General features: G+C 43.5%; 1 protein-coding gene across 2 annotated transcripts in view; it reads left to right on the top strand.

The window, feature by feature from the left end:
• Window positions 1–18,772, top strand: part of LOC102806153 (ubiquitin carboxyl-terminal hydrolase 16-like) — a 40,503-nt gene extending 21,731 nt beyond the window's left edge. For both annotated transcript variants that reach the window (XM_085505735.1, XM_006813606.3), the window contains exons 16-19: window positions 9,457–10,273; window positions 12,732–12,832; window positions 13,873–13,959; window positions 14,446–18,772. In XM_085505735.1, the coding sequence (XP_085361861.1) occupies window positions 9,457–10,273; window positions 12,732–12,832; window positions 13,873–13,959; window positions 14,446–14,904 (1,464 nt within the window). In that variant the 3' untranslated portion in view covers window positions 14,905–18,772. The remainder of the gene's footprint in view (window positions 1–9,456; window positions 10,274–12,731; window positions 12,833–13,872; window positions 13,960–14,445) is intronic.
• The last annotated feature ends 706 nt before the right edge of the window (window positions 18,773–19,478 follow it).

The following is a 19,478-nucleotide window of genomic DNA, read 5'->3' as shown; positions in this document are numbered from 1 at the left end:
ACTTCTCCCAGTTATCCCATGCCTGGGTGTCTCTCATTGCCCTGTACTTCTCCCAGGTATCCCATGCCTGGGTGTCTCACATTGTCCTGTACTTCTCCCAGTTATCCCATGCCTGGGTGTCTCTCATTGCCCTGTACTTCTCTCAGGTATCCCATGCCTGGGTGTCTCATTGCCCTGTACTTCTCCCAGGTATCTCATGCCTGGGTGTCTCACATTGCCCTGTACTTCTCCCAGTTATCCCGTGCCTGGGTGTCTCTCATTGCCCTGTACTTCTCCCAGTTATCCCATGCCTGGGTGTCTCTCATTGCCCTGTACTTCTCCCAGTTATCCCATGCCTGGGTGTCTCTCATTGCCCTGTACTTCTCCCAGTTATCCCATGCCTGGGTGTCTCTCATTGCCCTGTACTTCTCCCAGTTATCCCATGCCTGGGTGTCTCTCATTGCCCTGTACTTCTCCCAGGTATCCCATGCCTTGGTGTCTCTCATTGCCCTGTACTTCTCCCAGGTATCCCATGCCTGGGTGTCTCTCATTGCCCTGTACTTCTCCCAGTTATCCCATGCCTGGGTGTCTCACATTGCCCTGTACTTCTCCCAGTTATCCCATGCCTGGGTGTCTCTCATTATCCTGTACTTCTCCCAGTTATCCCATGCCTGGGTGTCTCTCATTGCCCTGTACTTCTCCCAGTTATCCCATGCCTGGGTGTCTCTCATTGCCCTGTACTTCTCCCAGTTATCCCATGCCTGGGTGTCTCTCATTGCCCTGTACTTCTCCCAGTTATCCCATGCCTGGGTGTCTCTCATTGCCCTGTACTTCTCCCAGTTATCCCATACCTGGGTGTCTCTCATTGCCCTGTACTTCTCCCAGGTATCCCATGCCTGGGTGTCTCACATTGCCCTGTACTTCTCCCAGGTATCTCATGCCTGGGTGTCTCTCATTGTCCTGTACTTCTCCCAGTTATCCCATGCCTGGGTGTCTCACATTGCCCTGTACTTCTCCCAGTTATCCCATGCCTGGGTGTCTCTCATTGCCCTGTACTTCTTCCAGGTATCCCATACCTGGGTGTATCTCATTGTCCTGTACTTCTCCCATATATCCTATGGCTGGGTGTCTCTCATTGCCCTGTACTTCTTCCAGGTATCCCATACCTGGGTGTCTCTCATTGCCCTGTACTTCTCCCATGTATCCCATGCCTGGGTGTCTCTCATTGCCCTGTACTTCTTCCAGGTATCCCATACCTGGGTGTCTCTCATTGCCCTGTACTTCTCCCAGGTATCCCATACCTGGGTGTCTCTCATTGCCCTGTACTTCTCCCATGTATCCCATGCCTGGGTGTCTCTCATTGCCCTGTACTTCTTCCAGGTATCCCATACCTGGGTGTCTCTCATTGCCCTGTACTTCTTCCAGGTATCCCATACCTGGGTGTCTCTCATTGCCCTGTACTTCTTCCAGGTATCCCATGCCTGGGTGTCTCACATTGCCCTGTACTTCTTCCAGGTATCCCATGCCTGGGTGTCTCTCATTGCCCTGTACTTCTTCCATGTATCCCATGCCTGGGTGTCTCTCATTGCCCTGTACTTCTTCCAGGTATCCCATACCTGGGTGTCTCTCATTGCCCTGTACTTCTCCCAGTTATCCCATGCATGGGTGTCTCTCATTGCCCTGTACTTCTCCCAGTTATCCCATGCCTGGGTGTCTCTCATTGCCCTGTACTTCTCCCAGTTATCCCATACCTGGGTGTCTCTCATTGCCCTGTACTTCTCCCAGGTATCTCATGCCTGGGTGTCTCTCATTGTCCTGTACTTCTCCCAGTTATCCCATGCCTGGGTGTCTCACATTGCCCTGTACTTCTCCCAGTTATCCCATGCCTGGGTGTCTCTCATTGCCCTGTACTTCTTCCAGGTATCCCATACCTGGGTGTATCTCATTGTCCTGTACTTCTCCCATATATCCTATGCCTGGGTGTCTCTCATTGCCCTGTACTTCTTCCAGGTATCCCATACCTGGGTGTCTCTCATTGCCCTGTACTTCTTCCAGGTATCCCATACCTGGGTGTCTCTCATTGCCCTGTACTTCTCCCATGTATCCCATGCCTGGGTGTCTCTCATTGCCCTGTACTTCTCCCATGTATCCCATGCCTGGGTGTCTCTCATTGCCCTGTACTTCTTCCAGGTATCCCATACCTGGGTGTCTCTCATTGCCCTGTACTTCTTCCAGGTATCCCATGCCTGGGTGTCTCACATTGCCCTGTACTTCTTCCAGGTATCCCATGCCTGGGTGTCTCTCATTATCCTGTACTTCTCCCAGTTATCCCATACCTGATTGTCTCTCATTGCCCTGTACTTCTCCCAGTTATCCCATGCCTGGGTGTCTCTCATTGCCCTGTACTTCTTCCAGGTATCCCATACCTGGGTGTCTCTCATTGACCTGTACTTCTCCCATGTATCCCTTGCCTGGGTGTCTCTCATTGCCCTGTACTTCTTCCAGGTATCCCATGCCTGGGTGTCTCTCATTGCCCTGTACTTCTTCCAGGTATCCCATACCTGGGTGTCTCTCATTGCCATGTACTTCTCCCAGGTATCCCATGCCTGGGTGTCTCTCATTGCCCTGTATTTCCCCCCAGGTATCCCATGCCTGGGTGTCTCTCATTGCCCTGTACTTCTCCCAGTTATCCCATGCCTGGGTGTCTCTCATTGCCCTGTACTTCTCCCAGTTATCCCATGCCTGGGTGTCTCTCATTGCCCTGTACTTCTCCCAGTTATCCCATGCATGGGTGTCTCTCATTGCCATGTACTTCTCCCAGTTATCCCATGCCTGGGTGTCTCTCATTGCCATGTACTTCTCCCAGTTATCCCATGCCTGGGTGTCTCACATTGTCCTGTACTTCTCCCAGTTATCCCATGCCTGGGTGTCTCTCATTGCCCTGTACTTCTCTCAGGTATCCCATGCCTGGGTGTCTCATTGCCCTGTACTTCTCCCAGTTATCCCATGCCTGGGTGTCTCTCATTGCCCTGTACTTCTCCCAGTTATCCCATGCCTGGGTGTCTCTCATTGCCCTGTACTTCTCCCAGTTATCCCATGCCTGGGTGTCTCTCATTGCCCTGTACTTCTCCCAGTTATCCCATGCCTGGGTGTCCACCATTGTCCTGTACTTCTCCCAGTTATCCCATGCCTGGGTGTCTCTCATTGCCCTGTACTTCTCCCAGTTATCCCATGCCTGGGTGTCTCTCATTGCCCTGTACTTCCCCCCAGGTAACCCATGCCTGGGTGTCTCTCATTGTCCTGTACTTCCCCCCGGTATCCCATGCCTGGGTGTCTCTCATTGCCCTGTACTTCTCTCAGGTATCCCATGCCTGGGTGTCTCATTGCCCTGTACTTCTCCCAGTTATCCCATGCCTGGGTGTCTCTCATTGCCCTGTACTTCTCCCAGTTATCCCATGCCTGGGTGTCTCACATTGTCCTGTACTTCTCCCAGTTATCCCATGCCTGGGTGTCTCTCATTGCCCTGTACTTCTCTCAGGTATCCCATGCCTGGGTGTCTCATTGCCCTGTACTTCTCCCAGGTATCTCATGCCTGGGTGTCTCACATTGCCCTGTACTTCTCCCAGTTATCCCGTGCCTGGGTGTCTCTCATTGCCCTGTACTTCTCCCAGTTATCCCATGCCTGGGTGTCTCTCATTGCCCTGTACTTCTCCCAGTTATCCCAGTTATCCCATGCCTGGGTGTCTCTCATTGCCCTGTACTTCTCCCAGTTATCCCATGCCTGGGTGTCTCTCATTGCCCTGTACTTCTCCCAGTTATCCCATGCCTGGGTGTCTCTCATTGCCCTGTACTTCTCCCAGGTATCCCATGCCTGGGTGTCTCTCATTGCCCTGTACTTCTCCCAGGTATCCCATGCCTGGGTGTCTCTCATTGCCCTGTACTTCTCCCAGTTATCCCATGCCTGGGTGTCTCTCATTATCCTGTACTTCTCCCAGTTATCCCATGCCTGGGTGTCTCTCATTGCCCTGTACTTCTTCCAGGTATCCCATGCCTGGGTGTCTCTCATTATCCTGTACTTCTCCCAGTTATCCCATACCTGGGTGTCTCTCATTGCCCTGTACTTCTCCCAGGTATCCCATGCCTGGGTGTCTCACATTGCCCTGTACTTCTCCCAGGTATCTCATGCCTGGGTGTCTCTCATTGTCCTGTACTTCTCCCAGTTATCCCATGCCTGGGTGTCTCACATTGCCCTGTACTTCTCCCAGTTATCCCATGCCTGGGTGTCTCTCATTGCCCTGTACTTCTTCCAGGTATCCCATACCTGGGTGTATCTCATTGTCCTGTACTTCTCCCATATATCCTATGGCTGGGTGTCTCTCATTGCCCTGTACTTCTTCCAGGTATCCCATACCTGGGTGTCTCTCATTGCCCTGTACTTCCCCCAGGTATCCCATGCCTGGGTGTCTCTCATTGCCCTGTACTTCTCCCAGTTATCCCATGCCTGGGTGTCTCTCATTGCCCTGTACTTCCCCCAGGTATCCCATGCCTGGGTGTCTCACATTGCCCTGTACTTCTCCCAGTTATCCCATGCCTGGGTGTCTCTCATTATCCTGTACTTCTCCCAGTTATCCCATGCCTGGGTGTCTCTCATTGCCCTGTACTTCTCCCAGTTATCCCATGCCTGGGTGTCTCTCATTGCCCTGTACTTCTCCCAGTTATCCCATACCTGGGTGTCTCTCATTGCCCTGTACTTCTCCCAGGTATCCCATGCCTGGGTGTCTCACATTGCCCTGTACTTCTCCCAGGTATCTCATGCCTGGGTGTCTCTCATTGTCCTGTACTTCTCCCAGTTATCCCATGCCTGGGTGTCTCACATTGCCCTGTACTTCTCCCAGTTATCCCATGCCTGGGTGTCTCTCATTGCCCTGTACTTCCCCCAGGTATCCCATGCCTGGGTGTCTCTCATTGCCCTGTACTTCCCCAAGGTATCCCATGCCTGGGTTTCTCTCATTGCCCTGTACTTCTCCCAGTTATCCCATGCCTGGGTGTCTCTCATTGCCCTGTACTTCTCCCAGTTATCCCATGCCTGGGTGTCTCTCATTGCCATGTACTTCTCCCAGTTATCCCATGCCTGGGTGTCTCTCATTGCCCTGTACTTCCCCCAGGTATCCCATGCCTGGGTGTCTCTCATTGCCCTGTACTTCCCCCCAGGTATCCCATGCCTGGGTGTCTCTCATTGCCCTGTACTTCTCCCAGTTATCCCATGCCTGGGTGTCTCTCATTGCCCTGTACTTCTCCCAGTTATCCCATGCATGGGTGTCTCTCATTGCCATGTACTTCTCCCAGTTATCCCATGCCTGGGTGTCTCTCATTGCCATGTACTTCTCCCAGTTATCCCATGCCTGGGTGTCTCTCATTGCCCTGTACTTCTCCCAGGTATCCCATGCCTGGGTGTCTCACATTGTCCTGTACTTCTCCCAGTTATCCCATGCCTGGGTGTCTCTCATTGCCCTGTACTTCTCCCAGTTATCCCATGCCTGGGTGTCTCTCATTGCCCTGTACTTCTCCCAGTTATCCCATGCCTGGGTGTCTCTCATTGCCCTGTACTTCTCCCAGTTATCCCATGCCTGGGTGTCTCTCATTGCCCTGTACTTCTCCCAGTTATCCCATGCCTGGGTGTCTCTCATTGCCCTGTACTTCTCCCAGTTATCCCATGCCTGGGTGTCTCTCATTGCCCTGTACTTCTCCCAGTTATCCCATGCATGGGTGTCTCTCATTGCCATGTACTTCTCCCAGTTATCCCATGCCTGGGTGTCTCTCATTGCCATGTACTTCTCCCAGGTATCCCATGCCTGGGTGTCTCATTGCCCTGTACTTCTCCCAGGTATCTCATGCCTGGGTGTCTCACATTGCCCTGTACTTCTCCCAGTTATCCCGTGCCTGGGTGTCTCTCATTGCCCTGTACTTCTCCCAGTTATCCCATGCCTGGGTGTCTCTCATTGCCCTGTACTTCTCCCAGTTATCCCATGCCTGGGTGTCTCTCATTGCCCTGTACTTCTCCCAGTTATCCCATGCCTGGGTGTCTCTCATTGCCCTGTACTTCTCCCAGTTATCCCATGCCTGGGTGTCTCTCATTGCCCTGTACTTCTCCCAGTTATCCCATGCCTGGGTGTCTCTCATTGCCCTGTACTTCTCCCAGTTATCCCATGCCTGGGTGTCTCTCATTGCCCTGTACTTCTCCCAGGTATCCCATGCCTGGGTGTCTCTCATTGCCCTGTACTTCTCCCAGGTATCCCATGCCTGGGTGTCTCTCATTGCCCTGTACTTCTCCCAGTTATCCCATGCCTGGGTGTCTCACATTGCCCTGTACTTCTCCCAGTTATCCCATGCCTGGGTGTCTCTCATTATCCTGTACTTCTCCCAGTTATCCCATGCCTGGGTGTCTCTCATTGCCCTGTACTTCTCCCAGTTATCCCATGCCTGGGTGTCTCTCATTGCCCTGTACTTCTCCCAGTTATCCCATACCTGGGTGTCTCTCATTGCCCTGTACTTCTCCCAGGTATCCCATGCCTGGGTGTCTCACATTGCCCTGTACTTCTCCCAGGTATCTCATGCCTGGGTGTCTCTCATTGTCCTGTACTTCTCCCAGTTATCCCATGCCTGGGTGTTTCACATTGCCCTGTACTTCTCCCAGTTATCCCATGCCTGGGTGTCTCTCATTGCCCTGTACTTCCCCCAGGTATCCCATGCCTGGGTGTCTCTCATTGCCCTGTACTTCCCCAAGGTATCCCATGCCTGGGTTTCTCTCATTGCCCTGTACTTCTCCCAGTTATCCCATGCCTGGGTGTCTCTCATTGCCCTGTACTTCTCCCAGTTATCCCATGCATGGGTGTCTCTCATTGCCCTGTACTTCTCCCAGTTATCCCATGCCTGGGTGTCTCTCATTGCCCTGTACTTCTCCCAGTTATCCCATGCCTGGGTGTCTCTCATTGCCCTGTACTTCTCCCAGTTATCCCATACCTGGGTGTCTCTCATTGCCCTGTACTTCTCCCAGGTATCCCATGCCTGGGTGTCTCACATTGCCCTGTACTTCTCCCAGGTATCTCATGCCTGGGTGTCTCTCATTGTCCTGTACTTCTCCCAGTTATCCCATGCCTGGGTGTCTCACATTGCCCTGTACTTCTCCCAGTTATCCCATGCCTGGGTGTCTCTCATTGCCCTGTACTTCCCCCAGGTATCCCATGCCTGGGTGTCTCTCATTGCCCTGTACTTCCCCAAGGTATCCCATGCCTGGGTTTCTCTCATTGCCCTGTACTTCTCCCAGTTATCCCATGCCTGGGTGTCTCTCATTGCCCTGTACTTCTCCCAGTTATCCCATGCATGGGTGTCTCTCATTGCCCTGTACTTCTCCCAGTTATCCCATGCCTGGGTGTCTCTCATTGCCCTGTACTTCTCCCAGTTATCCCATGCCTGGGTGTCTCTCATTGCCCTGTACTTCTCCCAGTTATCCCATGCCTGGGTGTCTCTCATTGCCCTGTACTTCTCCCAGGTATCCCATGCCTGGGTGTCTCACATTGCCCTGTACTTCTTCCAGGTATCCCATACCTGGGTGTCTCTCATTGCCCTGTACTTCTCCCATGTATCCCATGCCTGGGTGTCTCTCATTGCCCTGTACTTCTTCCAGGTATCCCATACCTGGGTGTCTCTCATTGCCCTGTACTTCTTCCAGGTATCCCATACCTGGGTGTCTCTCATTGCCCTGTACTTTTTCCAGGTATCCCATGCCTGGGTGTCTCACATTGCCCTGTACTTCTTCCAGGTATCCCATGCCTGGGTGTATCTCATTATCCTGTACTTCTCCCATGTATCCCATGCCTGGGTGTCTCTCATTGTCCTGTACTTCTTCCAGGTATCCCATACCTGGGTGTCTCATTGCCCTGTACTTCTCCCAGGTATCCCACGCCTGGGTGTATCTCATTATCCTGTACTTCTTCCAGGTATCCCATGCCTGGGTGTATCTCATTGTCCTGTACTTCTTCCAGGTATCCCATGCCTGGGTGTATCTCATTATCCTGTACTTCTCCCAGGTATCCCATGCCTGGGTGTCTCTCATTGCCCTGTACTTCTTCCAGGTATCCCATGCCTGGGTGTCTCTCATTGCCCTGTACTTCTCCCAGGTATCTCATGCCTGGGTGTCTCTCATTGTCCTGTACTTCTCCCAGTTATCCCATGCCTGGGTGTCTCTCATTGCCCTGTACTTCTTCCAGGTATCCCATGCCTGGGTGTATCTCATTGTCATGTACTTCTTCCAGGTATCCCATGCCTGGGTGTATCTCATTATCCTGTACTTCTCCCAGGCATCCCATGCATGGGTGTCTCTCATTGCCCTGTACTTCTCCCAGGTATCCCATACCTGGGTGTCTCTCATTGCCCTGTACTTCTCCCAGTTATCCCATGCCTGGGTTTCTCTCATTGCCCTGTACTTCCCCCAGGTATCCCATGCCTGGGTGTCTCTCATTGCCCTGTACTTCTTCCAGGTATCCCATGCCTGGGTGTATCTCATTGTCCTGTACTTCCCCCAGGTATCCCATGCCTGGGTGTCTCTCATTGCCCTGTACTTCTCCCAGGTATCCCATGCATGGGTATCTCTCATTGCCCTGTACTTCTCCCATGTATCCCATGCCTGGGTGTCTCTTATTATCCTGTACTTCTCCCAGTTATCCCATGCCTGGGTGTATCTCATTGTCCTGTACTTCCCCCAGGTATCCCATGCCTGGGTGTCTCTCATTGCCCTGTACTTCTCCCAGGTATCCCATGCCTGGGTGTATCTCATTGTCCTGTACTTCTCCCATATATCCTTTGCCTAGGTGTCTCTCATTGCCCTGTACTTCTCTCAGGTATACCATGCCTGGATGTCTCTCATTGCCCTGTACTTCTCCCAGGTATCCCATGCATGGGTGTCTCTCATTGCCCTGTACTTCTCCCATGTATCCCATGCCTGGGTGTCTCTTATTATCCTGTACTTCTCCCAGTTATCTCATGCCTGGGTGTCTCTCATTGCCCTGTACTTCTCCCATGTATCCCATGCCTGGGTGGTTCCCATTGTCCTGTACTTCTCCCAGTTATCCCATACCTATAGACTACCATCTGCCATTGCTGCCTAACAGCGTACCTGGACCGTCTTCCTTCTTTCCTCTCCATCCCCTAACCTTGTACCTCTCCCTGTTACTCCATGGCCTGCCTTGTTCGTCCCACTCCTTGTCAGCCTACTTGGGACCCCTCTCCAAATAGACACCTCCTAACTACCTGTTAGTGTGTGTCTTGCACCCTGTCTGGAATATACCTCCCTGTCTGAAATGCACCTCTGTGCCTGGACTGCATCTCCCTTCCTGGACTGCCTTCTACCTCTGTCTGCCGACTTCATACCTGTGTTTCCCCTCATCTTAAATTTACTGACATCATGTGCTTTATTTGCAGCTAAATAAAAAAAAGAGTAAAATTTTGGTACTAGATGAGGTAGACAAAAAAGACTCGCAGTCTGAGAATGACAATCTTTTAAAAGATCCAAACGACGCTGACAGTGAAACCTCGATTGACAGAAGGGAGCATCCCATGCGTCCTGATTTGGCTAGTAGAGATAGTAGTGTTAGCAGTATAAACAGAGTCACAAGTCTTGGACAAAATGATGATAGTCTCCAGAAAGGAACTGATGAGCCTAGCGCTGGAGACTGTGATTTAGCTCAGAAAGATGAGGTTGTATCAAGGACTAAGGATACTGAGATTGACCAGATGCAGTGCACGCCAGATGCTATCCTCGTTAATGGGGTTGTTGATGATGAGGATGACGCAAAAGTTACTGAGGAGTATTGCTGTGATGCAGATAAACAGAATAGTGATGCTGCGTCGCAGTGTGCGAGTGAATGTACTGCATCACAGCACGCAAATGATTCAATTAATGATGTGGTTAAAAACATGGAAGATGTCAAAATTACTGCAAAGGAAGCACCTCTTCCAAACGGTGATGCTGTTGAAATAGGGAATGGCGACTGTGTTGTCTCGCATAAGGATACAAAGCCGGAAATTGTTTTAGAAGATCTTGGAGCCGTTGGTGGGCAGGACATCGAGTCAGATGATGAGGTTGTGAAGAAAGCAGTAGTGCCGCTGGCCAATAGATATCAAAGCAGTTCAAGAGAATGTTCTGTGCAGTCGTGTCTTGGTCAGTTCACCACACATGAGTTGCTGACTGGAAATAATAAATTTGGATGTGAAAGTTGTACCAAGAAAAAATATGCAGGTTTGTAATGCTGATTTTTTATTGAAATCTTATCCTCATTTTGGGTCTTAAAAAAAGTACTATAAAGTTTGAGCAAGCAAAAAAAAGACGAAAAAAAATGTGAAAATGAGGACAGAAAAATAAAGATTTGATTGTGTTTGCAGCGGAGGCATTTTTGGTCTTCCAGCTTCTGTCTAAGGTAGTGTAATTTTAAAATTGTGGGCACTCATTATTAGTCCCCGTTCGGACGCAGTCCGAAAACGGGGACTTATGTTTTGACCTCCGTGTGTGCGTGCGTCTGTGCGTGCGTCCGGACCTGTATCTTAGAAATGCCTGGACCAATCACGATCAAACTTCACACATACATCATACATGATATTATACATATGCACATCAATTTGTTTCACGATCTGATTCAAGATGGCTGAATGGTGGCCATTTTTGTGCTAAAAATCATCGAAATCAAGCATTTCTCGGCTATTTACAGATGGATTTTGTTTAAACTTGGTATATACATTAGACATTATAGGACCTTGATGCACTTCATTTTGTTGCACGATTTGATTCAAGATGGCCGAAGGGCGTCCATTTTTGTGCTAAAAAATCCTAAAAATCAAGCATTTCTCGGCTGTTTACAGATGGATTTTGTTCAAACTTGGTATATACATTCGACGTTATGGTACCTTGATGCAAATAATTTTGTTTTTCAGATAAGATTCAAAATGGCCGACTGGCGGCCATTTTGTTTTAATGAATGTTGTTCTTGTGTCATATCTCTGACTTGCTTTCACTGATTATATTCAAATTTGAAATATTCATTATACATAATGTCATAGATAGACAGATATATTGGTTTGACGATCCTATTCAAAATGGCCAAATGGTGGCCATTTTTGTGCTAAAAAATCATCAAATATCAAGCATTTCTGGATGGATTTTGTTCAAACTTGGTACATATATTAGACATTACAGGTTGATGCACATCATTTATTTTTTAGATCGGATTCAAAATGGCTGTCTGGCGGCCATTTTGTTTTAATGAATGGGCTTCTAGACCCATATCTTCAACTTGTTTTGACTGATTATATTCAAATTTTAAATATTCATTATACATCATGTCATAGATAAACAAATATATTGGTTTGACGATCCTATTCAAAATGCCCGAATGGTGGTCCTTTTTGTGCTAAAAAGTCATCATATATCAAGCATTTCTGGTATTTATGGATGGATTTCGTTCAAACTTGGTACATACATTAGACCGGTTCCTGATGCACATCATTTTATTTTTCAGATTGGATTCAAAATGGCTGACTGACGGCAATTTTGCTTTAATGATTGGGGTTCTAGAGCCATATCTCATAAATGCTTTGACTGATTATATTCAAATTTTATATATTCGTTATACATCATGTTATATATATATACATGTATTCAAAATGGCTGATTTTGAATGCTGTTCCAGAGCAATATCTCTCAATATGGACAAGTACTTGTTTGACAATCGGATACAAATGTCAATCATTTTAATGTTAAAAATTATATTCCTGACATGGTTATATTCCAGCTATAAAAATTACTATAAACAAAACTATATATCTTAAATTTGATAACTAACTGGGACTGTGCCATGCATGGCTTGTTAATTTAGTTAGAAAAGCCTTTTGTAAGGGTTTTTTAACCAAATTGGGTGGATTTTTCCTGATTAATGTATTCTTTGCATTGATTTTGAAATCACTATTTCTGTTAACTTTATCATGGGCCATCAGTGTCAACTTCACATTTTCTGCTTCTGGGTTTGATACTTAATACATTGTACTTTGGATTGTTCGCTTTAAAAATTTTTCATTTTCTGGCAATAACATCAATTTTCTGATAAATTTTCAATATTTTGGTCATTTTTAGTATAAAATGCTATTTTTGACTTCTTGAAAACAGCTAACCTATTGCTCTCAAGTTGTTGGTGCACTGATGTGTAGTTGCTCCAAAAGTTGACTGGAAAGATATTTCAAATATATACTGTGATCATACCTTGAGCAAGTAGAGCTTAAAAAATAGGTGAAAAAGGATAAAAATTGTGTGCCACATAGATGATCACATACTTCAATATCAGCCAACTATTTTTATTGGAATATCAAATGGAAATACAACTTCTATGGCAAATTGGCAATTGCAACGGAATTGATAAGGAGTCAGGCTATTAGCCAGGAATTTGCAACTGCCAGTCCAAAACAATTCAACTTCATGAAAATGTAGATGGTTTTGGATATATTTTGGTGAAATTATCAAAAAACAATAGGAAAAAACAGAAAAATGGGAAAAAGTTACCTGTCCAAAATCAAAGTTGCCAGTCTGTTTAGTGGGTGGACTAGTGGCTGGCTAACACCCTGAAGGAATGTAACAAACTAGTTTGAACTGGTCATTTATATCTCTGTCAAGTTCAGTTGTGTGTTACAGACTGTTTCTTTTTTATTTGCAGATGTCAAAAAAGACAAGTTTGTGTACACCAATGCCAACAAACAGTTGTTAATCCATCGTCCACCCCCTATATTGACGTTGCATTTAAAACGATTTCAGCAGGTGAGAAATAACTATAAACCTCATCAAAAATTGGTTTGAGTAACATTGTCGCAGTACTGTAAAATCATTTAAAACAATTTCAGCAGGTGAGAAATAACTATAAACCTCATCAAAAATTGGTTTGAGTAACATTGTCGCAGTACTGTATAATCATTTAAAACGATTTCAGCAGGTGAGAAATAACTATAAACCTCATCAAAAATTGGTTTGAGTAACATTGTCGCAGTACTGTAAAATCATTTAATTTCACTATTTTGATGTTTTGAGCAAAATTCACTGTTTTTTAATTTCACAAATTTTTATTGTTATTCTACATGTCCATGTAGATTAATTTAGCAGATTTTACTTATCAGCGAAAATAGCGAAATTAAAACCCAGTAAATAATTTATGCATTTACAGTATATAATTCTCCTGAACACGGTAATGTGAGTGATCATTATTGGGGGATATATGCTATATTAAAATCTCTTCAATTTTGATAACCCTGGGCTTTGATTACCCTGAGTGATAGTGTAGATAACATGCCCTGGTATTCACGTAATCATAGGCTGGGTGTGTTAGCGTGTCTACTTCAAATCAGCAGGACTGCAGGTTCAATCTCAAGCCAACTGCCTCAAGCTGGACTGCCAGGAACATGTAAAATTGGGTTTTGGAGAATGCTGTTCTGTGTGATGGGGACATAAAGTTGTCAGTCTCATGTACTTTTCCTGTCCTTTGTGAAACATCACTGCATTCTTGTTGCACTGAATAGTGCAATGAATGGGGTAAATGCAATCCAGCCCTAATTGAGCCTGAAAATGTGACATGCTAACGCTGGACTTTTTATAGGAAATATATTAAAAAAAGTCAGTTGTCATGTTCATTTACGGATGAAGTTTGAAAGCTTAAAAACATGCTTTTTAGGTTTGCTTCTACTAGATAATATTATGCAGAATAATATTGCCTAGTGCGTTGGATTAACAAAGAAAATAATATCCTGTCTATAATATAACATCCATCCATTCATTCATGTTGTTGCTTTCTTTCAATTTCTCCATAGGCTGGTTATAGTCTACGTAAAGTGAATAGACATGTTGATTTCCCATTGACATTAGACATAGCGCCGTTCTGTAGTGAGAACTGCAAGGTACGTATAAGACACAATGCACTATTGAGGTGGTGAACACATGCATTGTTATTGTAAGGCTGAAACCATTCTGCAGATGTTGATACTAAAACAAATGAAACCGTAAACACACATGAGCAAGAACACTTGCTTCGGTGGTATCTTTAAGTGCCCTGCGTAATGTTCTTTACGATCCTATGGGACGTTAGCTTGTTTCTGTTGTTTGTGTTCTACTCATTTTGCTAAATTTGAATCCATGCATGAGCAGCCAAATGTAAATATTATATGACCACACTGATATCGCTGTCCAGGGCTGATGCAACTTGTAAAATACAATGTTTACACTATATTTTAACATATGCAGCACAACAATTGTGTCGCTCCAAATTCACAGTAATGTAATTTATGCTAACGTTCAACTGTTCATTTTTATCACCAGCAGCATCCTATTCCAGCAACTTACAAGCATATTTTCTGAGCTCATTTATTTTATTATTTCCCATCCAGGATGTAGCAGACAGTAAAAACCAAATCCTGTATTCCCTCTATGGTCTTGTAGAGCACAGTGGTCGACTACAAGGCGGACACTACACTGCCTATGTCAAAGTAAGACAACCCTCTCAGCGATTAATTGCTTTCGTACAACTCATACAAAACGGTAAAAGGGCAAATAAATCACTGAACAAAAACAAAGACCAGCACAACAACGAATCAAAATCAGATACTAATGGCCAAGATGTTGCTATGGCAACTGAGAAGCCAGTTCAAGAAGGCAACCATGATACCAATAGCAAGGACGACGAAAAAGTAGACAGCACCCACAACATGTTTGTGGATTTTGAACCCCCGAGTTGCCCAGCTGAAGGGAAATGGTTTTATATAAGCGATACACATGTTAGCGAGGTCACCGAAGCAAAAGTTCTCAATAGTCAAGCGTATGTGTTGTTCTATGAACGAATGCTTTGATAATTCAGTAAAATTATCAACCCTTAACCTATAACCTTTAACCTCATTTCGTCTTCACATATAATCCGCTATGGTGTCTGTATGTTTGTTTGTAAACATTTTACTCCAACCCTGCATGCAAATAGACATAGAGAACATTTTGGCAAGGTATTTTTAGTGATGAAAAGGTGCCTATGCCTATGCATGTAAACTAATACTGCTATTTTCTAGGTTGTTGATAAATGTAATCTGTAAATATTGTACTGCTCAACATTCTTCAAGACTGTGACTAACATGTTAATGTTTTATTTTTCCTGTATATGTGATGAAAAAAAATGTATATTGGGAAATATAGGGAGTCAAAAATGTCTTTCTTTGTTTTTACTGACTGGGTAAAGCAATAATATATAATCAATTTTTTTATCGGGTATGGCATGGAATAAATTAAATCAAATTCTCTCAATCAGAATGCCTGGTTTTCATGCATATGCGTTAGGCGCCATGGCAATATGCAAATGAATGATGTGTGTGGTAATTCCTTTGCAATGGATTGCATGAATTTTGTTTGTTTTTGGAATATTAAATTTTGCAAATATTCACAACCTTCACATCGGAAAAAAATCAGTATTACATTCTTGCCACTGGACATTTTTAAACTTTAATTTGTTGTTGTACACAAGGATAACATTTTATGAAGATCATTGCGACTTCCTGCCTGAAAAATTTCAAGTAAATATTTAATTTCTACAAAATTTCACAACGTTCCTTGGCTCTGAAATTTTGCACAAAAACTGAAACCACTGTGATTACAGACACTGAAAATTTCAGTTCATACTGGCTATTTTCAATATTTTGTGCCCATGAGCACAACTAAGACTAAAAACAGTTTTTCAATTTCAAGCATTTCAATCAAATTGAGATGTTTGCTGGTGGTAAATAAAAATGTATCAGTCTGTTAAAAACAAATACGCAACATTGTCCATTATGGCCACTAGAGGGTGTGATAGATGTAGGAATTGTATAGCTTAGTTTGTCTAGATAGTATTAGTCATGTGACTATCTTTAATGTGACATATGTTTTATCAAAACTCTTGCCAGAGAAGTATTTTTTTTTTTTTGAGAAATAACTAACAGAATGTTTGTCTTTTATGTGTAAAATTTAAGTAATTTTATCAATTTTGTCGTCAAGGACGAAAAAAATGAAATTCAGGTATGTCTTGTTTTTTCGTATATGAATTTTGTCTTCCTGTTTTTTAAGGAGTAACACAGATAATTAAATAGAAGATCGTTTTCAATGAATTTTTTAGACCATATTGTTTTGATTGCTTGGCCAAATAATTTATTCGGGTGCTATGAATAATCAAATAAATTCTGCAGTTTGAATTTTCTGTTCCATCGTTACCTCTCAGTTTGATTATTTTATTATTTGTTCATGACCTCCAAAGGTCGCACATCCTGGTATTATTTGTTCATGACCCCTAAAGGTCGCACATCCTGGTATTATTTGTTCATGACCCTTAAGGTCGCACATTTTTGGGAATATGTATTCATGACCCCTAAATATATTGTTATAATTTTCTTAAAAAATAATGAAACAGTACATTTAATTGTGAGGCAACAACATGACCACGCTTCTTGTATTGTTTATACATAATCCTTTCAAGTCAAACGTCTTGAATTTATAGAGACAAATTCAGTATACTGACTTAAATGAAACTATTATAAAGCTAGCTTTCAAGGGGTAACCCGCTTGAAATCTGGGATGCTGGAGTATTTTGGGTGTGGGCTGAAATCAAGGGAGTTTAAAAAAATCCTGTCACAGTAGTGGGGGAAAAAAGTATACAATTGACCATTTCCTTAAATTCCCTTTGTAGATTTCAAATGAATTATCCTAAGCTAGACTCGGGCAAGTTCAGTTACTCAAAAAAGTGGAATGTGCAACCTTTATTTAAGGGGGGGGGGGGGTCATGATCATACTTTTGTTCATAGTACATACTTTCACTTTGAAAACCATGACCAATTTTGGTGCAAATATTCAGCATCATTTTATTCAATCCTATATTTAAACTAGATGACAACATTTTATACTGCTTATTTATTGATTGTGATGAAAGGTTTTGTTTTTCAACTATACACCTCTACTGAGCAAGCCAATCAGGAGACACCTAGCATTAGTTTTGGGTTGATAGTTACCAAATTCAAATTCTGTATAAGTACTTTTAGTGTTTTAGTTAAAGCCCTGAAGTCATCAAGAAGGGCGTGTTCGAATTTCAATGTATTTTACATGTGTTGAATACAACGTTATTAAACCCATATCAAACACTGCACAGTGTGATGGCTGTAATGCTTTAAGTGCATACTGTAGAACATGTTGAAATAGCTGCATGCAATTTTAGCACATTTGACTCTTGGCATGAATTAACAGAATCTTAATTTAGCTAAAGTGTTGACTATCTATCTCCCTGTAAGAATATACTTTCTGTTAAATTAGCTGCATCTTGAATTAGTGAAATTACAGATTAGCTAAATTAGCTAAAATAACATGCTAGCTAAAAAGACGTATTTTACAGTAGATAATAAAATGTATATTAAGATGGGAATAGCTGTTATTTTGTACATTTCTTTGTTTAAATATAACCACAATGATGACCTAATCTCACTGAAATATTGTTTTACAAACAATTTGATAGGCAAAGTGACACAACAATTATCCATGGGGCTCGCTTCAATATATGGGCGCCCTCTAGAGATCTTGATGAAATCCGCTGCCATTTTTTTGTTTCACTTGCCGTACTTTCAGTATGAAAAGTATACATTCTGGCAGCAGCCATTACAAATTTGCACTATTGACATGGAAAATGTTTTAGTAAAATTAAAATTCAGAGAAAAAGGATCGATAGAGACAGCTAATGCTGTTTTAACTAAATGGGTGCTATTATGCTGACACTTTATACACAATGTGTGTGTGGGTGTTATTACTTAAAGCAGGGGAGTTCGTCACATGCGTATGCGTCAGATGGCCATAACGTGTCATTGTTTACAAACAAGCGTCTACCCATGAGTGTTTGCGTTTTTAGCGTGTGGTGTTATCGTCGATTGGGACTCTATTCGCACGCGTGCACAGGTGACGACCCTCCCGCTTTAACATGTAGGTGATGTCATCATCAATAGCAGAGTTTCAGGTTGCCTGGTTGCTTATCTACCATGTGTATGAAGGAAGGTGATAGAATTTGCTTTTACTCATTTTCTGGTTAGCAGAAATATGCAGTTTTGGGCAAATATTTAATAGCACCTTCAGTTTAGCATGTTGATGCTGCATCGCAGGTATCCTTGGGCAAAATATAATACATGCTTTTGTACAAGATCGCTAGGTATACAACATGCGAAAAATTTACTTGTTATAAAAAAAAAAAGGCCTGTTCTGTCGCAGTGCATGCTCAGTAATAAACTTAACAACCAGAAAACTTGAAACTCTGCTATTGGCGTAATTTCAATTTGAATTGAGTGCAAGAATGTGATATAAAGGCGCGTTTCCAGATAGAGGCAGACATCTTTAATTTATGCAAAGTCTATCCCCCCATTACATTAAGTCAATAACCTTTAGTACAGCATTTAGAATTGTTGACATTTTGCAAAAATGCAAAAACTGATTCATACAATTCAGGATAAGATTGGTACAAAAAAGATTTCCATAATGGATTTATTAATTTATACCACAAGTTTTAATAAATCTGATATTGTAGAATCAGAAAATGATATGAGAGTACAGTATCTGAGAATCCTAGTAATTTCTTTAAACTGTAATTGGAATGAAGTTATACCACAATGTGTCTTGTGTATACTCTGTAATTTCAAATTTGTATTAAATGAATTTACCATCATACCGAAACATTTGTGATTTTATTTCTGGGACAGTGATGCCCCTTTTTGTTGTAATTACACCAGTAACTCCCCAGTCACTGCCATAGAGGGCGTACAACAATTTACATATTCTATCTAGTTTAGAGGTCTCATGCCACTAATTAGCCAATGGCTGCTCGTAGCCCTCAATTTAAATGCCTTGCAAGAACCAATGAAATTTTTTACATATTATTTTTCTCAGGTGCTCCCTGTTTGAGGGCGTAATCACCTGGGTCAGAGGTGAGACCAACATGTGGTCTTTTGTTTACTACTTAGCGGCTGTGTACCTGTGGGTTTATTCTGTGTGTTAATGGATGTTCTAATCTTGGTGTTTTTCCAGTGATTTCTCTTGGTGCAATCCAAATACAGTAGGTGTGTCTTGTTTACCTGAGATTTGCAAGAGTTTGAGCTGGCCAACATGTTAGTTTTTTTTATATGGTTGATTACTGGCATGTTGATTTCCCATTTTTGAGCCATATTTTCAACTTTCTTCGTCATTTTCATATACCAATCTCGTCATATGTTAACATTGTCGTCTATGGAAATTCAATTAGTGGTATGAGCCCTAGACCAAAAAAGGTACCTTCCATGTTTAGACAGAGGATTGACTGTCTGAACATGTGTTATGGTTGTCAGTTGTAATATCCAATTCCATAATGGCTTTTGTTCAAATTGAAGACATTTCCAGGGTTACA

The sequence above is a fragment of the Saccoglossus kowalevskii genome, chromosome 11 (assembly GCF_978046115.1).
Source record: "Saccoglossus kowalevskii chromosome 11, keSacKowa6.1, whole genome shotgun sequence".
Lineage (NCBI taxonomy): Eukaryota > Metazoa > Hemichordata > Enteropneusta > Harrimaniidae > Saccoglossus > Saccoglossus kowalevskii.
This window is presented reverse-complemented; position numbering and strand designations above follow the sequence as displayed.